At 42.1% G+C, this 21511-nt stretch overlaps 2 protein-coding genes across 3 annotated transcripts in view; both read right to left on the bottom strand.

Annotated features, from left to right (window-relative positions):
• Positions 1 to 1750: 1750 nt before the first annotated feature.
• On the bottom strand, positions 1751 to 5387 carry drg1 (developmentally regulated GTP binding protein 1). The gene is made up of 9 exons (XM_055874581.1): positions 5087 to 5387; positions 4443 to 4566; positions 4156 to 4331; positions 3706 to 3775; positions 3441 to 3610; positions 3160 to 3290; positions 2800 to 2967; positions 2529 to 2651; positions 1751 to 2106 (listed from the first exon to the last, which is right to left on the bottom strand). Exons 1-9 carry the CDS (start codon positions 5123 to 5125, stop codon positions 2007 to 2009), a joined length of 1101 nt encoding a protein of 366 aa, XP_055730556.1. The 5' UTR covers positions 5126 to 5387; the 3' UTR covers positions 1751 to 2006.
• Positions 5388 to 6052: 665 nt separating this feature from the next.
• Positions 6053 to 21511, bottom strand: part of kcnn2 (potassium calcium-activated channel subfamily N member 2) — a 30953-nt gene continuing 15494 nt past the window's right edge. The window contains exons 5-9 of one of the 2 annotated variants that reach the window (XM_055874578.1): positions 20767 to 20877; positions 20462 to 20589; positions 17107 to 17115; positions 13669 to 13774; positions 6053 to 8313 (exon numbers count right to left, since the gene is read on the bottom strand). In XM_055874578.1, coding sequence (XP_055730553.1) covers positions 8038 to 8313; positions 13669 to 13774; positions 17107 to 17115; positions 20462 to 20589; positions 20767 to 20877 — 630 coding nt within the window. In that variant the 3' untranslated portion in view covers positions 6053 to 8037. The remainder of the gene's footprint in view (positions 8314 to 13668; positions 13775 to 17106; positions 17116 to 20461; positions 20590 to 20766; positions 20878 to 21511) is intronic. The other variant, XM_055874577.1, reaches the window with a different exon arrangement.

Genomic DNA, 21511 nt, shown 5'->3' with positions numbered 1-21511 from the left:
TCGGCTGCGGAGAGCGTGATCACACAGTCTTCCGGAACAGCTGGTGCTCTCATGCATGTTTCAGTGTTATTTGCCTCGAAGCGAGCACAGAAGTAGTTTAGCTCGTCTGGTAGGCTCGTGTCACTGGGCAGCTCTCGGCTGTGCTTCCCTTTGTAGTTTGTAATAGTTTGCAAGCCCTGCCACATCCAACGAGCATCAAAGCCGGTCTAGTACGATTCAATCTTAGTCCTGTATTGACGCTTTGCCTGTTTGATGGTTCATCTGAGGGCATAGCGGGATTTCTTATAAGCTTCCGGGTTAGGATCCCGCTCCTTGAAAGCGGCAGCTCTAGCCTTTAGCTCAGTGCGGATGTTGCCTGTAGTCCATGGCTTCTGGTTGGGAACTGTACGTACAGTCACTGTGGGGACGATGTCGTCGATTCTCTTATTGATGAAGCCGATGACTGAGGTGGAGTATTCCTCAATGCCATTGGATGAATTCCAGAACATTTCCCAGTCTGTGCTAGCAAAACAGTCCTGTAGAGTAGCATCCACAGGAAATACCTGTGACCCGCTCAATATGGAAGTGGTCAGATGACGCCATCTGACCACTTCCATATTGAGCGGGTCACAGGTATTTCCTGCTTTAGTTTTTGCTTATAAGCCAAATAGAATTATTGTCAATATGCCAAATGGAGGGCGGTTGAGGGCTTTGTATGCGTCTCTGTGTGTGGAGTAAAGGTGGTCCAGAGTTTTTCCCATCTGGTTGCACATTTAACATGCCGATAGAAATTTGGTAACGCGGATTTAAGTATACCTGCATTAAAGTCCCCGGCCAGTAGGAGCGCCGCCTCTGGGTGAGTGTTTTCCTGTTCGCTTATGGCAGAATACAGCTCGTTGAGTGTGGTCTTAATGTCAGCATCAGTCTGTGGTGGTATGTAGACAGCTACAAAAAATACAGATGAAAACTCTAGGTAGATAACGTAGTCTAGTTTATCATGAGATACTCTACCTCAGGCGAGCAAAACCTTGAGACTTCCTTAGATATCGTGCACCAGCTGTTATTTACAAAAATACATAGTCCGCCGCCCCTTGTCTAACCAGACGCCGCTGTTTTATCCTGCCGGTACAGCGTGTAACCAGCCAGCTCTATGTTAATAATGTCATCGTTCAGCCACGACTCCGTGAAGCATAAGATATTAGTTTTGAATGTCCCGTTGGTAGTTTAATCTTCCACGTAGGTCATCGATTTTATTTTCCAAAGATTGCATGTTTGCTAGCAGAATAGAAGGCAGTGGGGGTTTATTCGATCGCCTACAACTTCTCAGAAGGCAGCCCACCCTCCGCCCCCTTTTTCTCTGCCTTTTCACACAGATGACATGGATCTGGGCCTGTTCCCGGGAAAGCAGTATGTCATTCACGTCAGGCTTGTCAGACTCGTTAAAGGGAAAAAAAGGATTCTGCCAGTTCGTGGTGAGTAATCGCAGTCCTGGTGTCCAGAAAGGATTTTTTCTCATAAGATACAGTAGCAGCAACATTATGTACAAAATAAGTTAAAAAATAAGAACGTTTCATAAGAACAGTCTCCCACCATTGAAAGTACAGAGATGGAGCAGGACACACCCATGTAACTGTGGCAGGATTTTGTGAGGGAAATTTGAATGTTATGAAGTTATATTTGTCACTGTTGTTCAACATAGTAATTACAGTGCATCTTTCAAGGCATAAACCCAATGACATTTATGATGTAAAATAAAAGACGATCCCATAAGTCATATTTATGGTGTTTATTTGATATTTTTGAGAGTCAAGGATAATACTCTTCGATGGATTTAATGAATCACATGTCGGCATAAATGGGAGGTAAACGCAACATGGACATTCATATTTTTTCTTTTCCGTTTTCAAATTCCAAAATAAAATTGAGAACCACAAGACACAGGTGTTCTCGTGGATATGTTTGAGAGGGGTCTTCATGAGCTGCAGACTATTCCCTGTGATGAGAAAATGAAGCAATCAGGAGTCTTTTTACTTTTTCACCAGCTGGATAACATCCTCATCCTCCATGACATGGTCTTTTCCCACCTTCTGGGGGTTGTGTTTCACTGAAGCACCCCACACCAGAGCACTGAAAAGACAGGAAGACGGAGTGTTAGAACAATACCAACCAGCTGCAACATTGAATCATATTTTTCTGTGTGCTGGACACAGTGGCAGCTAAGGCTGCGCTTAAACAGGCAGCCCAATTCTGATATTTTTTTTCCACTAATTGGTCTTTTGACCAATCAGATCAGCTCTGATGTGATTGGTCAAAAGACAAATGAGAGGAAAACATATCAGAAATGGGTACCCATGTGAATTTTGAAAGTAAAAAAAAAAAAAGAGATAAATGTTATATATATAGTTTTTATATAGTATAGTTTTTTTTAAAGTGCATTATTTCTTACTGATTGTGGCTTTAAATCAGTTAAATACTGGGAATGTACCCCAGTCTTTTCATAAACATCAACAAGATGCACAAAAGCCATTCATCAACAGGATAGTACTCACTATTTTAATTCTTTGAGGAGGCTTTTATGAATCTTCAAACAGAAGTCCTCCACTGCAGTATGTTCAGTAGGTAGAACAACTGGAGATGTGTAGTCAGGAAGCTGGCCTTTGGGTTTGGTGTATCTGGGGGACAACACATTCAAACGATTAATTCACAAAAACAACATTTATCCAAGTAGTACAAAACAGTTCTGTGTGTAATAGGAATTATATTTCATATAGGGTTCCAATGTCCCAGCTAAGGGCTGTTAGGTTGAGTGTGTTTCCTTACATGCGCACTAGGTGCAAGTAGTCCCACATCTTCTCCAGAAGGTCATCAAAATTCCAGCGGGAGTGGGCAGAGATGGGCACGCAGTGGGGTACCTTGTAGATGATGTCCAGCTCTTCAATGGAGATCTGGTCAATTTTGTTGAGCACATAAATGCAGGGGATGTACACTCTGGTGGGATTAAACAGAACTGTTATGTCAGCAGGTCTGTATGGGAGCGTTGACCTTACTTTGGAATGGGGTATAGCGGGACTTTGGCTAGGGGGTATAGGTTGGATCCAATCATTGATTAATTAAGGATTAAGAATAAAAAAACTCAATAAAAAATGACATCCGAGTTTGTAGAAGTGCTCAGATGCTTACCGGTTTCCCTCCACCACGTCGATGAGGTCATCAGCCGTGGAGTCACTGCGCAGGGTGATGTCAGCGTTGTGGATCTTGTACTCGGCCAGGATGCTCTTCACTGCGTCACCGTCCAGCTCACTCTGTGGACACTGGAGAAGGAGCAAGAACACCAGCATAAGCCCATTGAAATCAAATGAGAGGGATAAAAGAAGAAACTACTTCCAGAGATAGATAACTGTGGAGAGAGAAATAGGAACAGGTTGAGCTGGACATGAAAGTGTTGTATTAAACAGACGTACTGTGACAGTGAAGTTGATGCCTCCTTTGTCCTTCTTCTTGAAGCCGATGTTGGGCGGCTTCTTGTTGAGGCGGATTCCAAAGCCCTCCAGCTCGTGTTCAATCAGCTTCTTGTGGCCCAGAGGCTTTAGAACATCCAACACTATGAGGATCAGGTTGCATGTTCGAGCCACTGGGAAAAGAAAGACCACAGTTACAAACTACCTTCAAGGTGTGTGAGTGTGACATGTTTGTGTATGGTTCTGATGGTTCACTGATGGCTCTCACCTGCGATGACCTGTCGTCCCCTACCCTTGCCATCTTTGGCCCCCTCGATGATACCTGGGAGATCCAGGAGCTTGGAGACACAAAAGTGGAATAAACATACAAATACTGAAACATCTCCTGTAAAACAACCACAAATTAAGTACAAATTACAAGTAGCAAAAATACCAATTATCACTGTTAGTACAGATTGTCCTCTATTGGCCGTAAAGGAAAACTCCACCCAAAATACATATTTTGGTATTTTCTTCATTAGTCCCCTGTTGATACAGTCCCAAAATGTTTTATACATCAGCAGTCAAGTTTTCAAGATATTGGACTTTCAAGAAGACAAGTGTCACATCATTATGATGATGTGGAAGTGTCACTTGCAGTGACACTTGTCTTCTTGAAAGTTCCACAGTTTTAGTGGATTTTTCCTTTAAGCTGAGGTGTAAGATGCACATAAAGTACCTGTATTTTGGCACCCTTGTAGCGGATCACTCCTGGTACTGTGGTGAGAGTGGTGAACTCATAGGCCGCCACCTCAGAGTACACCCCTGCCAGGTTACTTAGCAAAGTAGACTTGCCCACTGAGGGGAACCCTACAAACCCGATACGGGCATCACCTGTTTTTGCCACATCAAAACCTATACAACAAAGAGTGACACATTAGTATTCATTACAATATGACAAGATCTTGTCCACCTCAACTTATCTCCACTACACACAAAATATGATGATCACCAGTCAGGACACACCTTCCCCTGTGCCTCCTCCACTGCCTCCCTTTGGTGTGATAAGTTCTCTCCTCATCTTGGCCAGACGAGCTTTGAGCAACCCCAAGTGGTTAGACGTGGCCTTGTTCTTCTGAGTTCGAGCCATCTACCCAACACAGACAGAGGATGTTTAAATCATTCATATTCAACACAATAACAGCCAGAACTATAATATTAGCTAGGCCCTACTTGTCCAGAGCCAAGTTGTTGCGATGGCTGGCTTTCGACTGATCACAAAGAAAACATTGTCATCACGACACCGGGGTGAATTACAATCTGTCAAAGCTGGTGAACTCCGGCGTGGTTCTATACGTACCGGCGCCGGTTAGCATGCTACTGGTGTTTAAATAGCTAGTCAGTTAACGTTACCCTGCCAACAACATAACGTTAGTTAGCTAATTTACAGTAGCTTACATTAAAAGCACAATAACACACAGCTATGCTCAGACTCGGGTGTCTGACATCATATTATGGTTCTATTCATTTTTTAAGGAGAAATCCATTGTAAGGCCTTGATTAGCCATGTTAAATTTAGCCAACTAGCTAGCCATCTAGTCAATTGGCCAAACAAAATGTGATTCACAGCTAACGTGTTAGCTAGCATTCGCGACCGTTAACGAACTTACCTCGGCCTCAATTTCTGCTATTTTGGCGAGTAAACTCATCTTGTAGCTGGTCCTTAGATATCACTATAACGATTAAACAAGTTTAATAGCAAAGTTGTTAAATTTTGTAGTTTTATCACGCAATCATACAAGACTAGCTAGCAACAGCTAGCACCCATGCTTTCAACCTGTGGCTGGGGTCTCAGAGTCTTGGCGGCTCTCGCGAGGAGGAAGAGGGACGCAAACCAAAGAAACTCGATGGCATACTGGGCAAACTCAGAAAAGGCGTTGTAGTTGGCGCCACCTACTGGAATGAAGTAGTTTGCAGATTTTTATTAGCTGTCTGGCATAAAAAAAAAAGAATACAAAAATACAAATAAAACAAGTTAGCTGACATGACATATTTCGTGCAACAGCAATGACATAAATGTTGCAGAAATGATGTAATTTAACACATTTCAAATACAAGATTCATGCTTGGTTTTGACAAATCATAAATTAAATGTATCTGACGCTGCATAATTCAACACACACACTCTCTCTCTCTCTCTTCCCTCAGTCCATCCCATCTCTCTCTCGTGCCCTCTCTCTCTCCCTCCTTCCGTCCGCCCCCCCCCAGGCCGTCCCTGTCTCTCTCTCTCCTTCCCTCTCTCCACTCCCCTCTCTCTTCCCCTCCCTCTCTCCCTCTCTCAGTCCGTCCCTGTCTCTCTCTCTCCTTCCCTCCCTCCCTTCCTCCTTGTCCTTCCGCCCCCCCTCTCTCTCGTTCGCTCTCTCCCTCTCGTTTGCTCTCTCTCTCGTTCGCTCTCTCCCTCCCTCCCCCAGGCCGTCCCCGTCTCTCTCTCTCGTCCTCCCTCCCTCCTTCTGTCCCCCACCCCTCTCTCTCTCCCCCTCCCTCCCTCAGTCAGTCCCCGTCTCTCTCTTTCCTTCCGTCCGTGCCCCTCCCTCTCTCTCCAGTCAAATGGATGGTATTAGTAATGCACACGCATCTGGTAAGTAGTAGTTTTTATTGTTTAATATTTCTATCGCATACAGTACATAATATCTCAAAAGTATCTATGTTGCTAAAATTTCTGGATCGACTGTCAGTGTTTTAAAGCTCTAATACCAACAACAGTACATTCAACACTGTAGATGGGATTGAGCTTTTGGTTGGTTGGACAAGGTCATTGCAGAACGTTGACTAGATAAGTGCCCATCAGATGAATGTGGCACACTCCTTTAACTTCTGAAAACCTTGCAGGAGGGAGGGTGCATATTGCCAAAATGTGCATAAATGGTGGAAGGTTAACTTTATTTCCCTTTGTGACTGGCCAGTGGCCAAGCTATTGCTGTTCAAAACAAAGTTACAAAGCTTTGTTGATAATAATGCTATAATCTTGAGCACATACAATATTTTCACAATTATATGTGTCAGAGATTACTTTTTTTGCAGTTAGGTTTTGACATTTTACTTCTCAATCTGATAACCACCGCTCATTATTAAGCATATGTGGTTAAGTAAGTTGCTATATCATCTTCTATACATTCCTCTTGAACTAACAATGTATATTCCTATGGTTTTTGAAAGAGATATATTGAACCTTTTCTGAAGTAAGCTATAATTTCAGAAACAAGACAGGCCTGATCATGGGAGGGATCATGGGAGGCTCTTCAACATGGTTTCTTAACCCTGGTCCTGGAGGCTTACTGGAAGATATGTTGAATATGCTGGATTTCATCTCGACCAATGCAATGTGTTGCATCATTTATTCTGTTCATATCTCTCCATCATCATTTGCTTGTAAATATTGTGTGAAAGACATTTATTGTAAGAGGTGTGGGGAGGTGTGCTTATCCTCATGAACATATAAAAATATGAATTTTCTTTTAAAAGTTAGTTACAGTTCTTGTGAGTTATTGGTTTGCATTGCAACCAACTAGCGCTGCTCAGCTGAAGCAAAAAACAGTATAAATACTAAGTGCCTCCAGGACAAGAGTTGAGATATTTTGAGGAAAGAACAAACTGTGTTTGTGATAATTGAAAGTATTAATTTCAGTAGCCTAGCAGTTTGATATTGAGGTCCCTTTGTGGTACATAGCATGAGGGCTTTGACTTGAGTCACCCTCACTAATTCACAATTTATTAATTGAGCATTGACCATAAATCCATGCCCAAACATCTAAATTGTTCTTATTTTAAGGAGCAACAAAAATGTATATAATATGTCAGTCAGTATTGAAGTGCATTGATTAAAAAGTAAGTGCAAGTACAGATTTATATGCATTCATTTTGATAAGAGGACTAAATTGTTTGCAGTGTGGCCCCAAAAATAGTCATTCTACAGGGGCACTCAGCAACATCAACAAAAAACGCTATAGTTGATGCTGTTTCTAACCTAAAATATATATGTTTTTTCCTCATATTTCAAGCTGCATATGGTACCTCTGAGTGACAGTATGTGGGTGCCTTCTTGTGCTGCCCTCTGTCTGCAGTTCATTCATCTCCATCAAATACTTTTCCTCAATAAAAAGTATTGCTGTAATGCTTGCTGATTGACAGGTCCCATGATTTCTCAGCTTGCTTTAAGGAACACAGCATCTGAATCAAGCCAGCGGAAGCACAACGTCTGTGAGAAGAAGCACTATTTTAGTGCCATATCTTTACACCCGGCCGGTAACCTTGCTGTCCTAAAACTGGCTACCTCTGCATAGAGATGGAGTATAGTTCTGATCACAGCCCCCATCGATAGGCCTAATAGTTTTTACTGAGGAAAGCATATTTTTCTACAGTCCTGTCACCAGAGCAAGGAAAACAACATCTTTTGAGATAATAAAAAACAAACAACAGCATCAGTTTAAAATCCATTGTCCCGGTACCTTGGATTCTGTCATCAGAATTTGGATAACACTTATTGAAACCATAAGGCTTTACAATAAATGCAACTTGGCCATATGATGGCAACAGTCTTCTTTGTAGGTGTTCCACTTGGACTCTAGCTACTCTCGGAGGAGGTGGGTGGTGCCGTGGAGGACGACCTCCGTCTGGAGACAGACTGTGAGCGCTCAGGGCTGTGTTTGTCGTATGGCTGGAGCTGCACCTCCAGGAAGTCCCTGTGCTGCTGGCTGATGACCTGGCTGATAAGTCCGGGCAAGGCCTGCAGGTTCCCCAGCAGAGTCTCCAGCTTGGTCTCCAGCATGGCGATCCTCTTCTCCATGTCCTCCCCTCTCTCGTTCAGGTCTGAGATCAGGTCATACATGATGTTCTGAGTCTGGAGGAGGAGGAGGAGAGACACACAGTCAGAGTAAGAGGGTGAGAGGCTCCCAGAGCACGGGGTGCTTTAGGCTAGAGAGGTTGCAGGCAGTTGTAAAAATATTTATTTGTTTTATTTACCTTATTTTGCATATTTTATGAACCTTTATTTACACAGGCAAGTCAATAAATAAGAACAAATTCTTATTTACAATGACGATCTGTCCAGAGGCGAAGACAGCAGCGACGAAGAGAACAAAACAAAGACATCACAAGAATACACATAGACAGACACACATGGCAACAGTGCATTTGAGACATTTGAGGGGCAAATCCTGACTTAGTGAAATTTTCACTTAGTCGTGCATTAATGTCAAAAAGCTAAGTGAAATTTTTACTGAAATTGAAGTTAGGAGTTGCCCCTCAGCTGAGAAGAGAGAGCATGAAATTGATACTTCTGACTAGATACAGCTTGTGATTCATTTGATCATGGGTTGCATCATTCTAAGTATCTAATCATGCTACTGTTTCCCACTACAACGCTAAACTGTTCCCTGGGGATGTTGATTTTACAGGCTATTAGTTTGCACTCCTGTCAGAACTGAACTCAGTCTACAGCTATTCTCAGACAAAAGGGATACAACACAACTGTCTAGGTAACTGTTGAAAAGAGAACAATCTTGAAGTGCCATTCAAAATCAAATTATTATTCACTGTGATAAAAAGAGTGTTAAAAACACACAGCTGAGTCAATGTAGACAGAGACAGATCAACATAATATAAAAAATAGTGTGTCTGGACACAGGTAGCCTAATTAACATTTTACAGAGGTTCATCAGCACAACAAACAACCCACTGGGCACACACTGGTTGAATCAACGTTGTGTCCACGTCATCTCAATGAAAATATGTTGAACGAACGTGGAATAGACGTTGAATGGATGTCTGTGCCCAGTGGGAAAACCGGATGCTGAAGATAAGCAAATCAAATATGAATTGATAACTTGCAGAGAAATTCTGCTATATACACTTACTAACTTCTGCGCCAGGAAGTTGATCTTCTTCCTCTCGAGACATGGCATGTTATCAAGCAGTGAGATATCCAGTTCTGTGGGGGCTGGAGAGTGGGAGTGAGGGCTGCTGTGTACCGAGCTAATGTTCACTATGAAAGTAATCACTGCCAGCCTGTGGCCAATGCCATCCATCATTCATCTTGTCCTTTTCTCATTTGGGGCAGGAATAATGGGTTGGGTGGCTTGTTTAGAATCACAGTGATCCACTGAGGACCAAAACAACACTGACAGCTATTTACCACTGACACACTCCAACTGGGGCAGATAACGTTTCGCTAGGTTGCATCACTACCACAACCACTCATCACTTCCTATGATGTTTTAAAAGAAAATCATTTTCCACAGATGATCAAGGAATTTAGCATTTATATGCTTAGAGAGATTAAATCTATATCGGAACTCTTGATGTATAGCCCATGAAATGAGGAACCAATTTTATGGTTGCCCCTGAATTCATGAAAATAACGATGGGACCTTGAGGCGACAGCAAAATGCAACATTTAGAGTTATTGCCCTGCCAAAACCAATCTGAGCCTCTCTCTGTAAGACGTGAATTGTGGATAGACACATACAGTTGAAGTCGGAAGTTTACATACACCTTAGCCAAATACATTTAAACTCAGTTTCACAATTCCTGACATTTAATCCAAGTAAAACTTCCCTGTCTTAGGTCCGTTAGGATCACCACTTTATTTTAAGAACGTGAAATGTCAGAATAATAGTAGAAAGAATGATTCATTTCAGCTTTTATTTCTTTCATCACATTCCCAGTGGGTCAGAAGTTCACATACACTCAATTAGTATTTGGTAGCATTAGTATTTGGTAGCATTTTCTTTAAATTGTTTAACTTGGGTCAAACGTTTCGGGTAGCCTTCCACACGCTTCCCACAATAAGTTGGGTGAATTTTTGCCCATTCCTCGAGACAGAGCTGGTGTAACTGAGTCAGGTTTGTAGGCCTCCTTGCTCGCACACGCTTTTTCAGTTCTGCCCATACATTTTCTATAGGATTGAGGTCAGGGCTTTGTGATGGCCACTCCAGTACCTTGACTTTGTTGTCCTTAAGCCACTTTGCCACAACTTTGGAAGTATGCTTGGGGTCATTGTCCATTTGGAAGACCCATTTGCAACCAAGCTTTAACTTCCTGACTGATGTCTTGAGATGTTGATCCAATATATCCACATTTTCCTACCTCATGATGCCATCTATTTTGTGAAGTGCACCAGTCCCTCCTGCAGCAAAGCACCTCCACAACATGATGCTGCCACCCCCGTGCTTCACGGTTGGGATGGTGTTCTTTGGCTTGGAAGCCTCCCCTTTCTCCTCCAAAAATAACAATGGTCATTATGGCCAAACAGTTCTATTTTGTTTCATCAGACCAGAAGACATTTCTCCAAAAAGTACAATCTTTGTCCCCATCTGCAGTTGCAAACCATAGTCTGGCTTTTTTATGGCGGTTTTGGAGCAGTGGCTTCTTCCTTGTTGAGCGGCCTTTCAGGTTATGTCGCTATAAGACTCGTTTTACTGTGAATATAGATACTTTTGTACCTGTTTCCTCCAGCATCGTCACAAGGTTCTTTACTGTTGTTCTGGGATTGATTTGCACTTTTCACACCAAAGTATGCTCATCTCTGGGAGACAGAACACGTCTCCTTCCTGAGCGGTATGACGGCTGAGTGGTCCCATGGTGTTCATACTTGCGTACTATTGTTTGTACAGATGAACGTGGTACCTTCAGGCGTTTGGAAATTGCTCCCAAGGATAAACCAGACTTGTGGAGGTCTACAATTGTTTTTCTGAGGTCTTGGCTGATTTCTTTTGATTTTCCCATGATGTCAAGCAAAGAGGCACTGAGTTTGAAGGTAGGCCTTGAAATACATCCACAGGTACACCTCCAATTGACTCAAATTATGTCAATTAGCCTATATTTTCTGGAATTTTCCAAGCTGTTTAAAGGCACAGTCAACTTAGTGTATGTAAACCTCTGACCCACTGGAATTGTGATACAGTGAATTATAAGTGAAATAATCCATCTGTAAACAATTGTAGGAAAAAATTACTTGTCGTGCACAAAGTAGATGTCCTTACCGACTTGTCAAAACTATAGTTTGTTAACAAAAAAATTGTGGAGTGGTTGAAAAACAAGTTTTAATGACTCCAACCTAAGTGTATGTAAACTTCCAACTTCAACTGTAGATGAACTGAGTCAAGAGTATGCCTCTGTTAATCATAAACAAATTAAACTGGAATGCATTAAATCTTTATAATATAACACTAATAAAATATGACCAGAACTCAGTGAAGGGTAGACCGGGACTGTAAGTATATTCAGTTGAGGAACAAAAATGCTTGTGTAATTGTGGGCTGATTTCACTGACCCAGATTTAGCCGACTCTGGGTCTAGGAAGCTGGACGTGTGGGTATACATAGGCCTTTGACCCAATGTATACCCAAAACCCCAAGTAGCTGAAATTATAATGGCTACCAACTGACTCCGTAAAACAAAGTGGAGAAATTAAAATAAAATAAAATGTAATAAATAAATCAATATCCTGCATTTTCATTAATGAAATGGTAATTCAGTTTGAGGACAAATGCTGAAAAAAGTGTTTAGGATACTGTAATTGTAGGCCTACCACACTATTAATATATTTATTTATTTAGGCAAGTCAGTTGAGAACAAACTCTTATTTCAATGACAGCCTACACCAGCCAAACCCAAACGACGCTGGGCCAATTGTGCACCACCCTATGGGACACCCAATCACAGTCAGTTGTGATACAGCTTGGATTTGAACCAGGGTGTCTGTGCCTCAAGCACTGAGATGCAGTGCCTTTGAATTGCTGCGCCACTCGGGAGCCCCAAATGCTTCATGTTGTGCCCGAAATTGCTACAACTGTAGGGAAACCACTGCTATGTGAGGGATTTCTCATAGCTTTGCAAAGGCTATGCAGCTGCCAAAGTTATTTTAAGTTCCATTATACATCTTCATCTATCCACGGGGAGCTCATGTACTGTGATGATTGATGCTATGCTGCCATCTGATGGCGAGAGCCACTTATGACATTGATTAAAGATGGCCGAATGGGCTGTACTAGTTATCTTCCCCAATCTTAACCCTCTCCTAACTCACTGTGAGCCTTCATAGCACTCTGTGATAGGGTGATATTAACTACCTAATGTATTTCGTGGCATGGTGGCCTGAAACCAGTTTGACTGTGGTGGACATTTGAATGTCAGTCCTCTCTCTCACTCCCTTCCTCTGTCATTGTTTCTAGCTGAATCCTCACATCAGACTCACAGCGTGTCTCCCTTTCCAGGTTAGTATACTGTGTTTTTTTGTTGCGTCAGGCTCTCTGCCTAGTCTTTCCCTAAGGTGTGTCAACGTCTGTTGTCACAAGATCACCACCAAAGAGAGATTTGCTGAAAGATAGCAATGTCTCCAATACCATCAAGGTGTGGTTTCCCAGACACAGATTAAGAAAACTCCTGGACTAAAAAGCCATTTCAAGATTCTCCTTGACCATGCTTTTTAATCCCGGACTAGGCTTAATCTAAGTCTGGGAAACCAAACCTAAAGGTAAATTAGTTTGACGTACCTATCAGGGTGGGTATCCTGATCTCAAAAAATAATATGCATTCCTTTATATAATCTTTAAAACAAAGATACTGTAGGTTTTCACCTACAACAAGGGGTGGAAACGGAGGGAACCTGGGGAATTTTTACATGTAGTTCATTTTCATTATTCATTTTGATATGTACAAATGCACTGATTCAAGGAATTTACATTGGAGGGTTCCCATAGGGATTCCCCCCCTTTTCCACCCCTGACAGTATGTATATCGTTCTATAATGTTTGAAACCAAGATACTGTATGTTTCCACCAACAACATTCCTGCATCTAGCCTGAGAGCCAGTCTGTTTAATGTGCTATCATGCCAACTCCTTGTCATTCATTGTCATGCCAATGAGTTGGCAAGAGCACAAACAGATCTGGGACCAGGCTGTCCTGCACCCAGTTCAAGAAGTAGAAATATAATGCATCTTATTTTCTTTCAATGACATTACACAACTGGTTCTTCTTAACATTCATATGGAAAGTCTGTTTATTTGACACCTGTAGACTTTGTTTGTTTATATGAAAATGTGTTATTAATTCCCCCAATGCATTGATATCACATGTATCACATGGAATCCTTCAAATCAAAAAGTGGGTTAGATAGAGATCAATCCAAATGCACAACCAAACTTCACAACCAAAATAAACTGGAATATGTGACGTTTGTCAGTCCAGCTTACCTTTGCAAGGTCCACTAGTGAGTTTGCTTGGTCATTCAGCTTGCGTTGCTCCATTTTAACACTTCTCAATCTGAACAGAAGACCATTCAGAACCCAATAAATGTATCTATTCGGTAAAGATGGGTTTAACAGATCTGTGCACACAGAAGGAATACACATAGAGAGCACTCACTCCTAGGACATGCACAGGATGTGTGTAGAGAATGCAGGATTGGTTTCAGACAGTTTGATTGACTACATGCAAGTGAAGACCACAGAGTGGAGAAGCTGCCAGAGAGGAGAATGTGTCTATTACTGCAGTAAATCTCCAGCCCCTGAACTCTAGAAACAAAGACATATACAAGGGCTCAACTAGGTAGATACAATCTGTTGCAATGGGATTTAGCTGAAATAAACGATTAATGCAGTATATAAACTATCGACTATAGTCGTGGGACCTGGTTTTCTAACCATAGCAAACATTTATACACATGCTAAAAGCTTCATCCAAACACCTGGAAGACGTTTCTCTGTTTGATTCTCGTGAATTATTTAATCCACCTTCAAGTAAGATCATTTTCATTCTCAAAATAGAAAAATACTTTGTCAATCTGAGCTATTCCAACTAAAGTGCTGTGATAGCCAAACTCTACACAAAAGCAGGTATTAATTCATTGTTCAACATAAATACAGCATTGTAAAATATAATTTGATGATAAAATGAAAAAATGTATCATAAAAAGGATAAAATATTACAGTAAAGATGCAGCTTTATGTCGTATACCAGTTATTGATAAAAGAGAACATCCACCTGGTACTGTATCTTATGTAAAATGACCTAGTTACTAACAGTGATATGCTACATTGTTACATAGTGAGAAACTCATCCAGCTGGTATGACGCTTTTCTGTCTTGGTGATGCAGACCAGTTAAAAACACAAAAATACACTTCTTCAAGAGCCAGAGTGAAATTAGTAACTTGCTTTAATCCATACAGCTGGCTTAAATAATTCAAATCTCCGGTTTAATTAAGCTACTAAAGCAAATGTTTATCACCCACACTCACTGGGGAATCAAAAACAGCAACTGTACTCGGGATATCAAGAGCTCTTTTTTTCCCCCTGCAACCACCCGTTTTGCATGCTAAATCAGAATGAGACCAACACACACAGTGACCTGGAGGCATGAAAGTAACATAGCACTTGTGACCAGCTTTTTCTTTCAGATAAAACCCAATGCCCTCAGACTAATTGTATAAACTGATGAGATGGGCTTTGAGTTAGCGGCTCTAATTAGACTGTGTGAATTTGAGGGTGTACAGCACCATAGAACAAGGAGGAGAACACGAGGGGTCTTCAGGGACCCTCTGCTAATAGGCCCAGATTCATCTAGTCTCATGCAATGGAACATCATTGTTAGGCATTCCAATACAAAGGCAGAAATGTGTGGAGCTAGATGACAGGTTAGAGCAACAAGGGGCACTACAGGAGCCACTGAAGGACACTACAGGCAAAGGACGATGCCTCAACAGCTAGTGAGGGGTAGCTGTATGGTCCAAAAGAAGCACATTCTAAAACAACTAGCCAATGTTATTGCAAAAATAGCACTTTTATTGTTCAAGTAATCTGGCAAATTGAAAGGAAAAAAGGTACCAGAGAGTGAAAGACATGAGAGAATCAACATTAAAATGTTTGTGCAGTTGAGATGTAAGACTTGTCAGAATTCTGCATTTCACGGTTGGATGACCAATAGCTGTCAAATGGTGTTGATGAACAAGGCAGGCAGGAAGCTGGGGTCAGAATGTGAAAGCATCCTGCCCACTCATGCTCAATATTCTATGTCCTTCTGTGATTCAGTGTTACTGTGCGGTCCTGGTATTTCAATTGGTGCTTATCTGCTTTGCTATTCATCAGGGGGGAAACAGCTATACTAAGCTTTTCAATGCCCTTTTGAATTCTTTAAGGCAATCTCAATAGTGCTGCACCATAGATTTTCTCTGGGATGCTCTCTTTGTCATGACCCATGTTTACCTCGTTGTGAAAAGACTGATCCTAAATGGTCTTCAGTGTAATGGACAGGCCGTTCTGCAGCCCGACTCTGCCCTGCCCCGGCTGTGTCTGCCTGACTACTGGGATTCATGCTGTGTCAGTTACAGCACAATATCTTTAAAGCAGGACAAGATCCCGGAGGCTTACCCCGACCTTCCCCTCTAAGGTCGTGTCCCTGTCTCACACCTCCACTGAGTTACCAAGCTAACGGACGCATGCTGCTTCCTGTCCCACTTCCTTCTGTACATCAACCTCCCTCCTGCTTCTATCCCTGCCTCCTGGATAGGCGCAGGCTCCAGGGGACTGTCAAACTGCATTATACAGAGGATGGTCTGTGTGCCTGCCAAATAATCCTCTCATCTCCTCCAATATATTGTAAAACATCTGGCTGTGTACATGCATCATGCTAGTTGTAGCTAGACAAATGCGTCACACCAATGTGATAAATTAAGGCCATTATACTAGACTAAGGAGAGTGTGGCTAGCTCGGTGCAGCTATGAGCTACATACCAGGTCTCTGTTGAAAAAAAGATTTTATCTTAATGAAACTAACTGGATAAATAAAGGTTCAATAAATCTGTGAATTCTACTGGCGCATTCATAATGGCCACTGTCTTTGTTGCTACCAGTCATCCAAGAGAGAAATGGAGGGAATGCAACTGTAACAGACGTCACAATGGTTTCACAAGGCGAAAGATGACCCCAAGCCCTAGTTAATGTAGCCAAGGCAGATTGATAGGGGGAGTAAACATTGACCTGGACAGATATATTCTATTCTGTAGTTATTAAAGCAAGCCTCTCCTCTCCTCAAGCACTAGTGGTCATCCTTCGGTTCATGAAAGCACAGTGCATTGGAGTTTAATCAGTGGCTTGCTTTCTGATTAAATATCAAATTCTCTTCACATTCATGCAACAAAGGAAAGAATAACACCCTCCATCACCCATAATTGAAATTCATCAAAGGAAGATACATGGGAACATTAGCATTGATGTTTAATTGGCAGATGTGTAACGCTTTGATAGAAGAAAAGTAGGGCGGAGTTGATCGAGAGGTCTTGCTTGTCTAAATATACCATGCTGAGTTTTTGTAGGCTAGTCACTAGTTCATCCTATTAACTTATTTTTGCCTAATCCTCATGCTGTTCAGGTACTGATCTAAAAGACAAATTAAAATCTTAACGGTGTTGTGCAACTATATAAAATGAAATATAGTGTTCCTGACAAATGTACATTATGTGACATTGTGTGATCAATCATTACTCGATGGGAAATCAAAATGTGTAGCTATGGTATGAATTTCACTTATCAAATGAAGGAGTGTAATTTTTTGTCACATGACTGAGTCAAAAAGGCAAGCTCTCATTTGCATGCACACAACATTTCTGTAGCTACATGTGAGGCGAAGACTTACTTTCGAGCTCTATTGCATTGTGTCGACAAACAGGGAAAAAAGGAAACATAAAATAGACAAATGAATTATTACAACATCAGATAAATGCGTCCAGATGGCAGGTTCAGTCTCCAGTTCAGGCCTGGGTACTGCAACCTGAATCCCACTGCTGTCATTTTGAATAACAACAACACTAACATCGACTTAATACCATCATCACTATCAGCAGCATCTTTTTTTACCCCCTTTTTCTCCCCAATTTCATAATATCCAATTGGTAGTGACAGTCTTGTCCCATCGCTGCAACTCCTGTACGGACTCGGGAGATGCGAAGGTCGAGAGCCGTGCGTCCTCCAAAACACAACCCAGCCAAGACACACTGTCCGCTTAACCAGCCGCACCAATGTGTCGGAGGAAACACCGTACACCTGGCGACCGTGTCAGCGTGCATTGCGCCCGGCCCGCCACAGGAGTTGCTAGTGCGCAATGGGACAAGAACATCTCTGCCGGCCAAACCCTCCCCTAACCCGGACTATGCTGGGCCAATTGTACACCACCCCATGGGTCTCCCGGTCGCGGCCGGCTGCGACAGAGCCTGGACTCAAACCAGGATCTCTAGTGGCACAGCTAGCACGGCGATGCAGTGCCTTAGACCACTGCGCCACTCGGGAGGTAGCAGTATCTTTTTACCTCACAGCTATGCCTCACCACAGATAACCAAGGAATCATGGGGTTTAAAACTTCAATATTCCTGTCACATTAATCTGATCCGGCCCCTGCTAGCTACTCCCCGAGGTCCTGTCCTAACCCTCCCCTACAGACCGGACCAGTTTATCAGACATGCAGCACTGTCAGACCAGGCTCACTGAGCGAACCAATGACCAGACAGACAGCCATGGCAGTCTGACACGTTCTCTAGCTAACATTTATCTTGGTTTTTCCCAGGAACACTGCAGAGACCATGGAAAAATAACAAAGTTACCTCCTCCTCCCCTCGGACCTGTCCCCTAAATGCTATTGGTGGAGGATCTTACAGGGCGATTGATATGGCTCAGGCCAGAGGAGGAAGCATAGGGATTATTCATACTTTCCCACCAAAATTGCGTCAAGACAGGTCACTGACCCCTCTCCAGCCCTCCACTTGAGCAGCATCGCATTAGTGCAAACCAAGACTGTTCTCAGGACAGGCCGGGTTGTAGCTAGGTATGTTCGAGTTGCGTCAGGGACAATTTTAGCTAACCCTAACCTAATTCTCCTAACCTGCCACGTTAATTATCCTAACCTACCACATTAATTATACGAGCCTGCTACGAAAAGTCGCTTCTGCTAGTCAAAACTGGCAGACCTGCCCTGAGAACAGTTGTGGTTTCCACTAATGCGATACAGCTCCATTTGAGGGATGAGCATGCTCCCAGGCACACCCTCTCTGTGGCCACTGACTCTTCCCAACACACAGTGTATGTACATCCTCCCAGGCAGCCCACACTTGGAGCTGAACCCTGCAGCTGAGGCCACAGGCATCACTTAACACACACCAGGAGGTGCTTTCTAAACCCCAACTCCTCTGCTAAGACCCACTCCCTCTTAATACAGCTTACTGAGCCTGTATAAAAGGGGAGATGGGCAGGCCCTTGAACAAAGTAGTGGAAGTGGCGTTTTACAACTGAATCTGGTCCTGTGGAGATTCTGCCAAAGCTCTGATGGTTTCCCAGTATTAGCTCATCCTAGAGAAGAGGATGATGACATGATATGCTGTCATTACCACAAATAGCCTGAATTCAACTATAAAGGTACATAGTAACTCTGCCTGCGCGACTATGACAGAAGCCTATAAAACAGCCGCATTTTGAATGGGGGTTGCAGCAGAAGCAGCCAATACTCTCTACCTGAAATCCCTTTCAAAAATCGAAACTCTTAATGTCATCATGGTAAATGATGCACGAAGAAACGAATCATGAGCAAATTAAAAGCTCCACACAGGAGACCACACAGACCCGTTAACACATAGAAAACACATCACAACACAGACAATATATCAAACAAGAGAACATTTTCACTATAGCATATGATTACAATCAGACCCTAGTCATCATAGTAATCTAAACCAAATCTGATCTCAAAGAGGAAAAATATATAATTGGGTTTGATATGATAGTCAGTTGCGTAGTTAAAAGGGGGGAAATACAGTGTTAGACGTAGGCTTAGGCTTGTAAGACAGCTTCGGTACACCAAGAGGAGAGGACATGAAAATCAATAGGGTTTTAGAGATAGAGAGCACTTGCATTCTCCCTGTAGACTGTCTAAGAAACTACCTGACAGGTAAACTGGCTAATCATAAGGACACACGCTAAAGGAACAACAGAGTGTAGGCCCAGAGGTCAGCATGACATTTGACTCAGACTTTAGGTACACAACAAAGACACTCACAGTCATCCTGACAAGCAATAGAACTGGCAGACCCTTACATCATGGTGATGCAGGATGAGATAGAGGGGGAGGGAAGAGGGAGCAAGAGAGAGAGAAAGATGAGAGGTTTTACTGTCACCGCTGAGAAGGCAGGGGAGTGAAAATGGTCCTTAAGAGTTTATCATGAATAGTTTAGGTTATGGTAAAAAGGGTCTGGGCCCTTCCCAGCACATCTGTCATGGTTTACAGTTGCTTTGAAGATACTAGATTAGACAACTCGTAATTAAGTGCAGATAAGTTATCAGCAATTGAGAAAGATCTCCCAGTCATTTTACATTCTCCTGATCTAATAAGTAAATTGCTTTCATTAAAAAAGATTGAATGACTACTTTGCAATTATAGCCTACCACTTTGCAGTAGCACAGTAACACCACTATAACACCATTATATAATGATATAGAGTTTATCAGTTAGCATCAGAATGATCTTACTACCAAGTCAACTTTAAAGTTAGATCATTGACCTATGAGGGTTTCTGGAAATGTTTGTGCATACTCATATGGCATGACTGTTTCTATAATTCATTATTTCTCAAAAGAGAAGTAAATACATTCGATTTGCATATCATCTGCATAATTTGTGTAACTGCCATTTAGATATCCCACAGTATTGACCTCTGAGCTGTTAAGAGGGCACAACTGACATGTTTTGGAACTAAACACTTCCTGACACCCTTCCAACTTATCAATATTACAAAACAATGGAGTGAAATGAGCAAGAAAAAAGAAAAACGGTAAATATTCCACATTGCAAATATAGATTTGGGCTACAGGTGTCAAACAATTCAGCTCTCAGGTTCGTATTCTCATCTTTGATACTGTATGTATGAAAAAGTGTGAGACTGCAGATACCAAGGTGGAATACGTATTTACCACACTGCCAGGAGCAGAGTTTTAGGCAGGGTACCTACTGATGAATGGCTTGGAGGAATTTCCTCTGGTGCTTCCTGACTCTGGCATGGTCCATCTTCCTCACCAGTTTGGTGTTCTTGTAGATGAGCCACGTCTCCCTGAGTACATTTGCAGCTGTGTTTTTCACCTGACACACAAAGAGTAGGGTTAGAAACACCGTTCATGGTAAATAAAATACTCCTGTAGCCATGTTCAACCATGCTTGGTCTTCCTGAAATGCTGCACAATAGGGAAACGGGGCAGCTGAGATTATTGTTTACAATTTGAAAATGTAAAACGACATGCAAGTAAAGTATTTACTTACTCTTTTTGTCAGCTGGGTGTCCATCATAAAATTATGAACATGTTTTTCAGCTTTGGTTAACTCCAGTTTCTTTGCAACCACAGCCACTACCAAGGCTGTGCAGCCAGCTCCCTGGGAGGAACAATAAATAGACACCGTTATAGAGGTTGACTTTATTGTGTCTGTTTAAAAAGATGTAACCTACTTTTATAAGCATAATATTAGGAAATTATGCTTGAAAAAAAAGGTTCTCAACCAATATCTTCTGAATATACATGAATCTGCACTGACACCCCACCGGAGATTTAAAAATAAATATATTGTCAGGTTTAAAAAAAAAAATCTGATGCCCAAGGCTAGATTTTTTTTAAATTACCTCATAAGCAGCACTGAAAAAGAGAGCCGCAGTGGCATGAGAATGTAATATAATTTCTGCAATAACCTCTAAGAAAAAACGTCCCCATAGGAGAACCCTTTTGGGTTCCATGTACAGATGTCAGACCTTAACTTGATCACTCTTTTAGCACAGAGAATTTTCCTGCTGCATCAGGAAATTCAGTTGAGCCTTGCGAGTACCTGAAAATGAGCAGTTCTCTTTCTCTCCATGCGGGGGCAGTCGAGTCATTTGGATCAGGGCTTGCTATCAAAATAATTTTCTCTCTCTCTCGCTCAAAAGCTAGGCCTAGGTCCTATTACTGCAACGTTCAAATGTACAAAAATGTATCTGAATTGCAGCTATACACATCAATAACCGTTGTTTTATATA

Source organism: Salvelinus fontinalis, chromosome 21 (assembly GCF_029448725.1).
Source record: "Salvelinus fontinalis isolate EN_2023a chromosome 21, ASM2944872v1, whole genome shotgun sequence".
Taxonomy (NCBI): domain Eukaryota; kingdom Metazoa; phylum Chordata; class Actinopteri; order Salmoniformes; family Salmonidae; genus Salvelinus; species Salvelinus fontinalis.
The sequence above is the reverse complement of the archived record's forward strand: the minus strand, read 5'-3'. Positions and strand labels throughout refer to the sequence as shown.

Bases quoted from the DNA above. Each gene is read 5' to 3' on its own strand.
- drg1 (XM_055874581.1), bottom strand. From the start codon at position 5,125: ATGAGTTTACTCGCCAAAATAGCAGAAATTGAGGCCGAG. The intron at 3,611-3,705 runs GTGAGAGCCATC...TTCTTTTCCCAG, and splicing joins GGGACGACAGGTCATCGCAG to TGGCTCGAACATGCAACCTG. The intron at 2,968-3,159 runs GTAAGCATCTGA...TAATCCCACCAG, and splicing joins GACGTGGTGGAGGGAAACCG to AGTGTACATCCCCTGCATTT.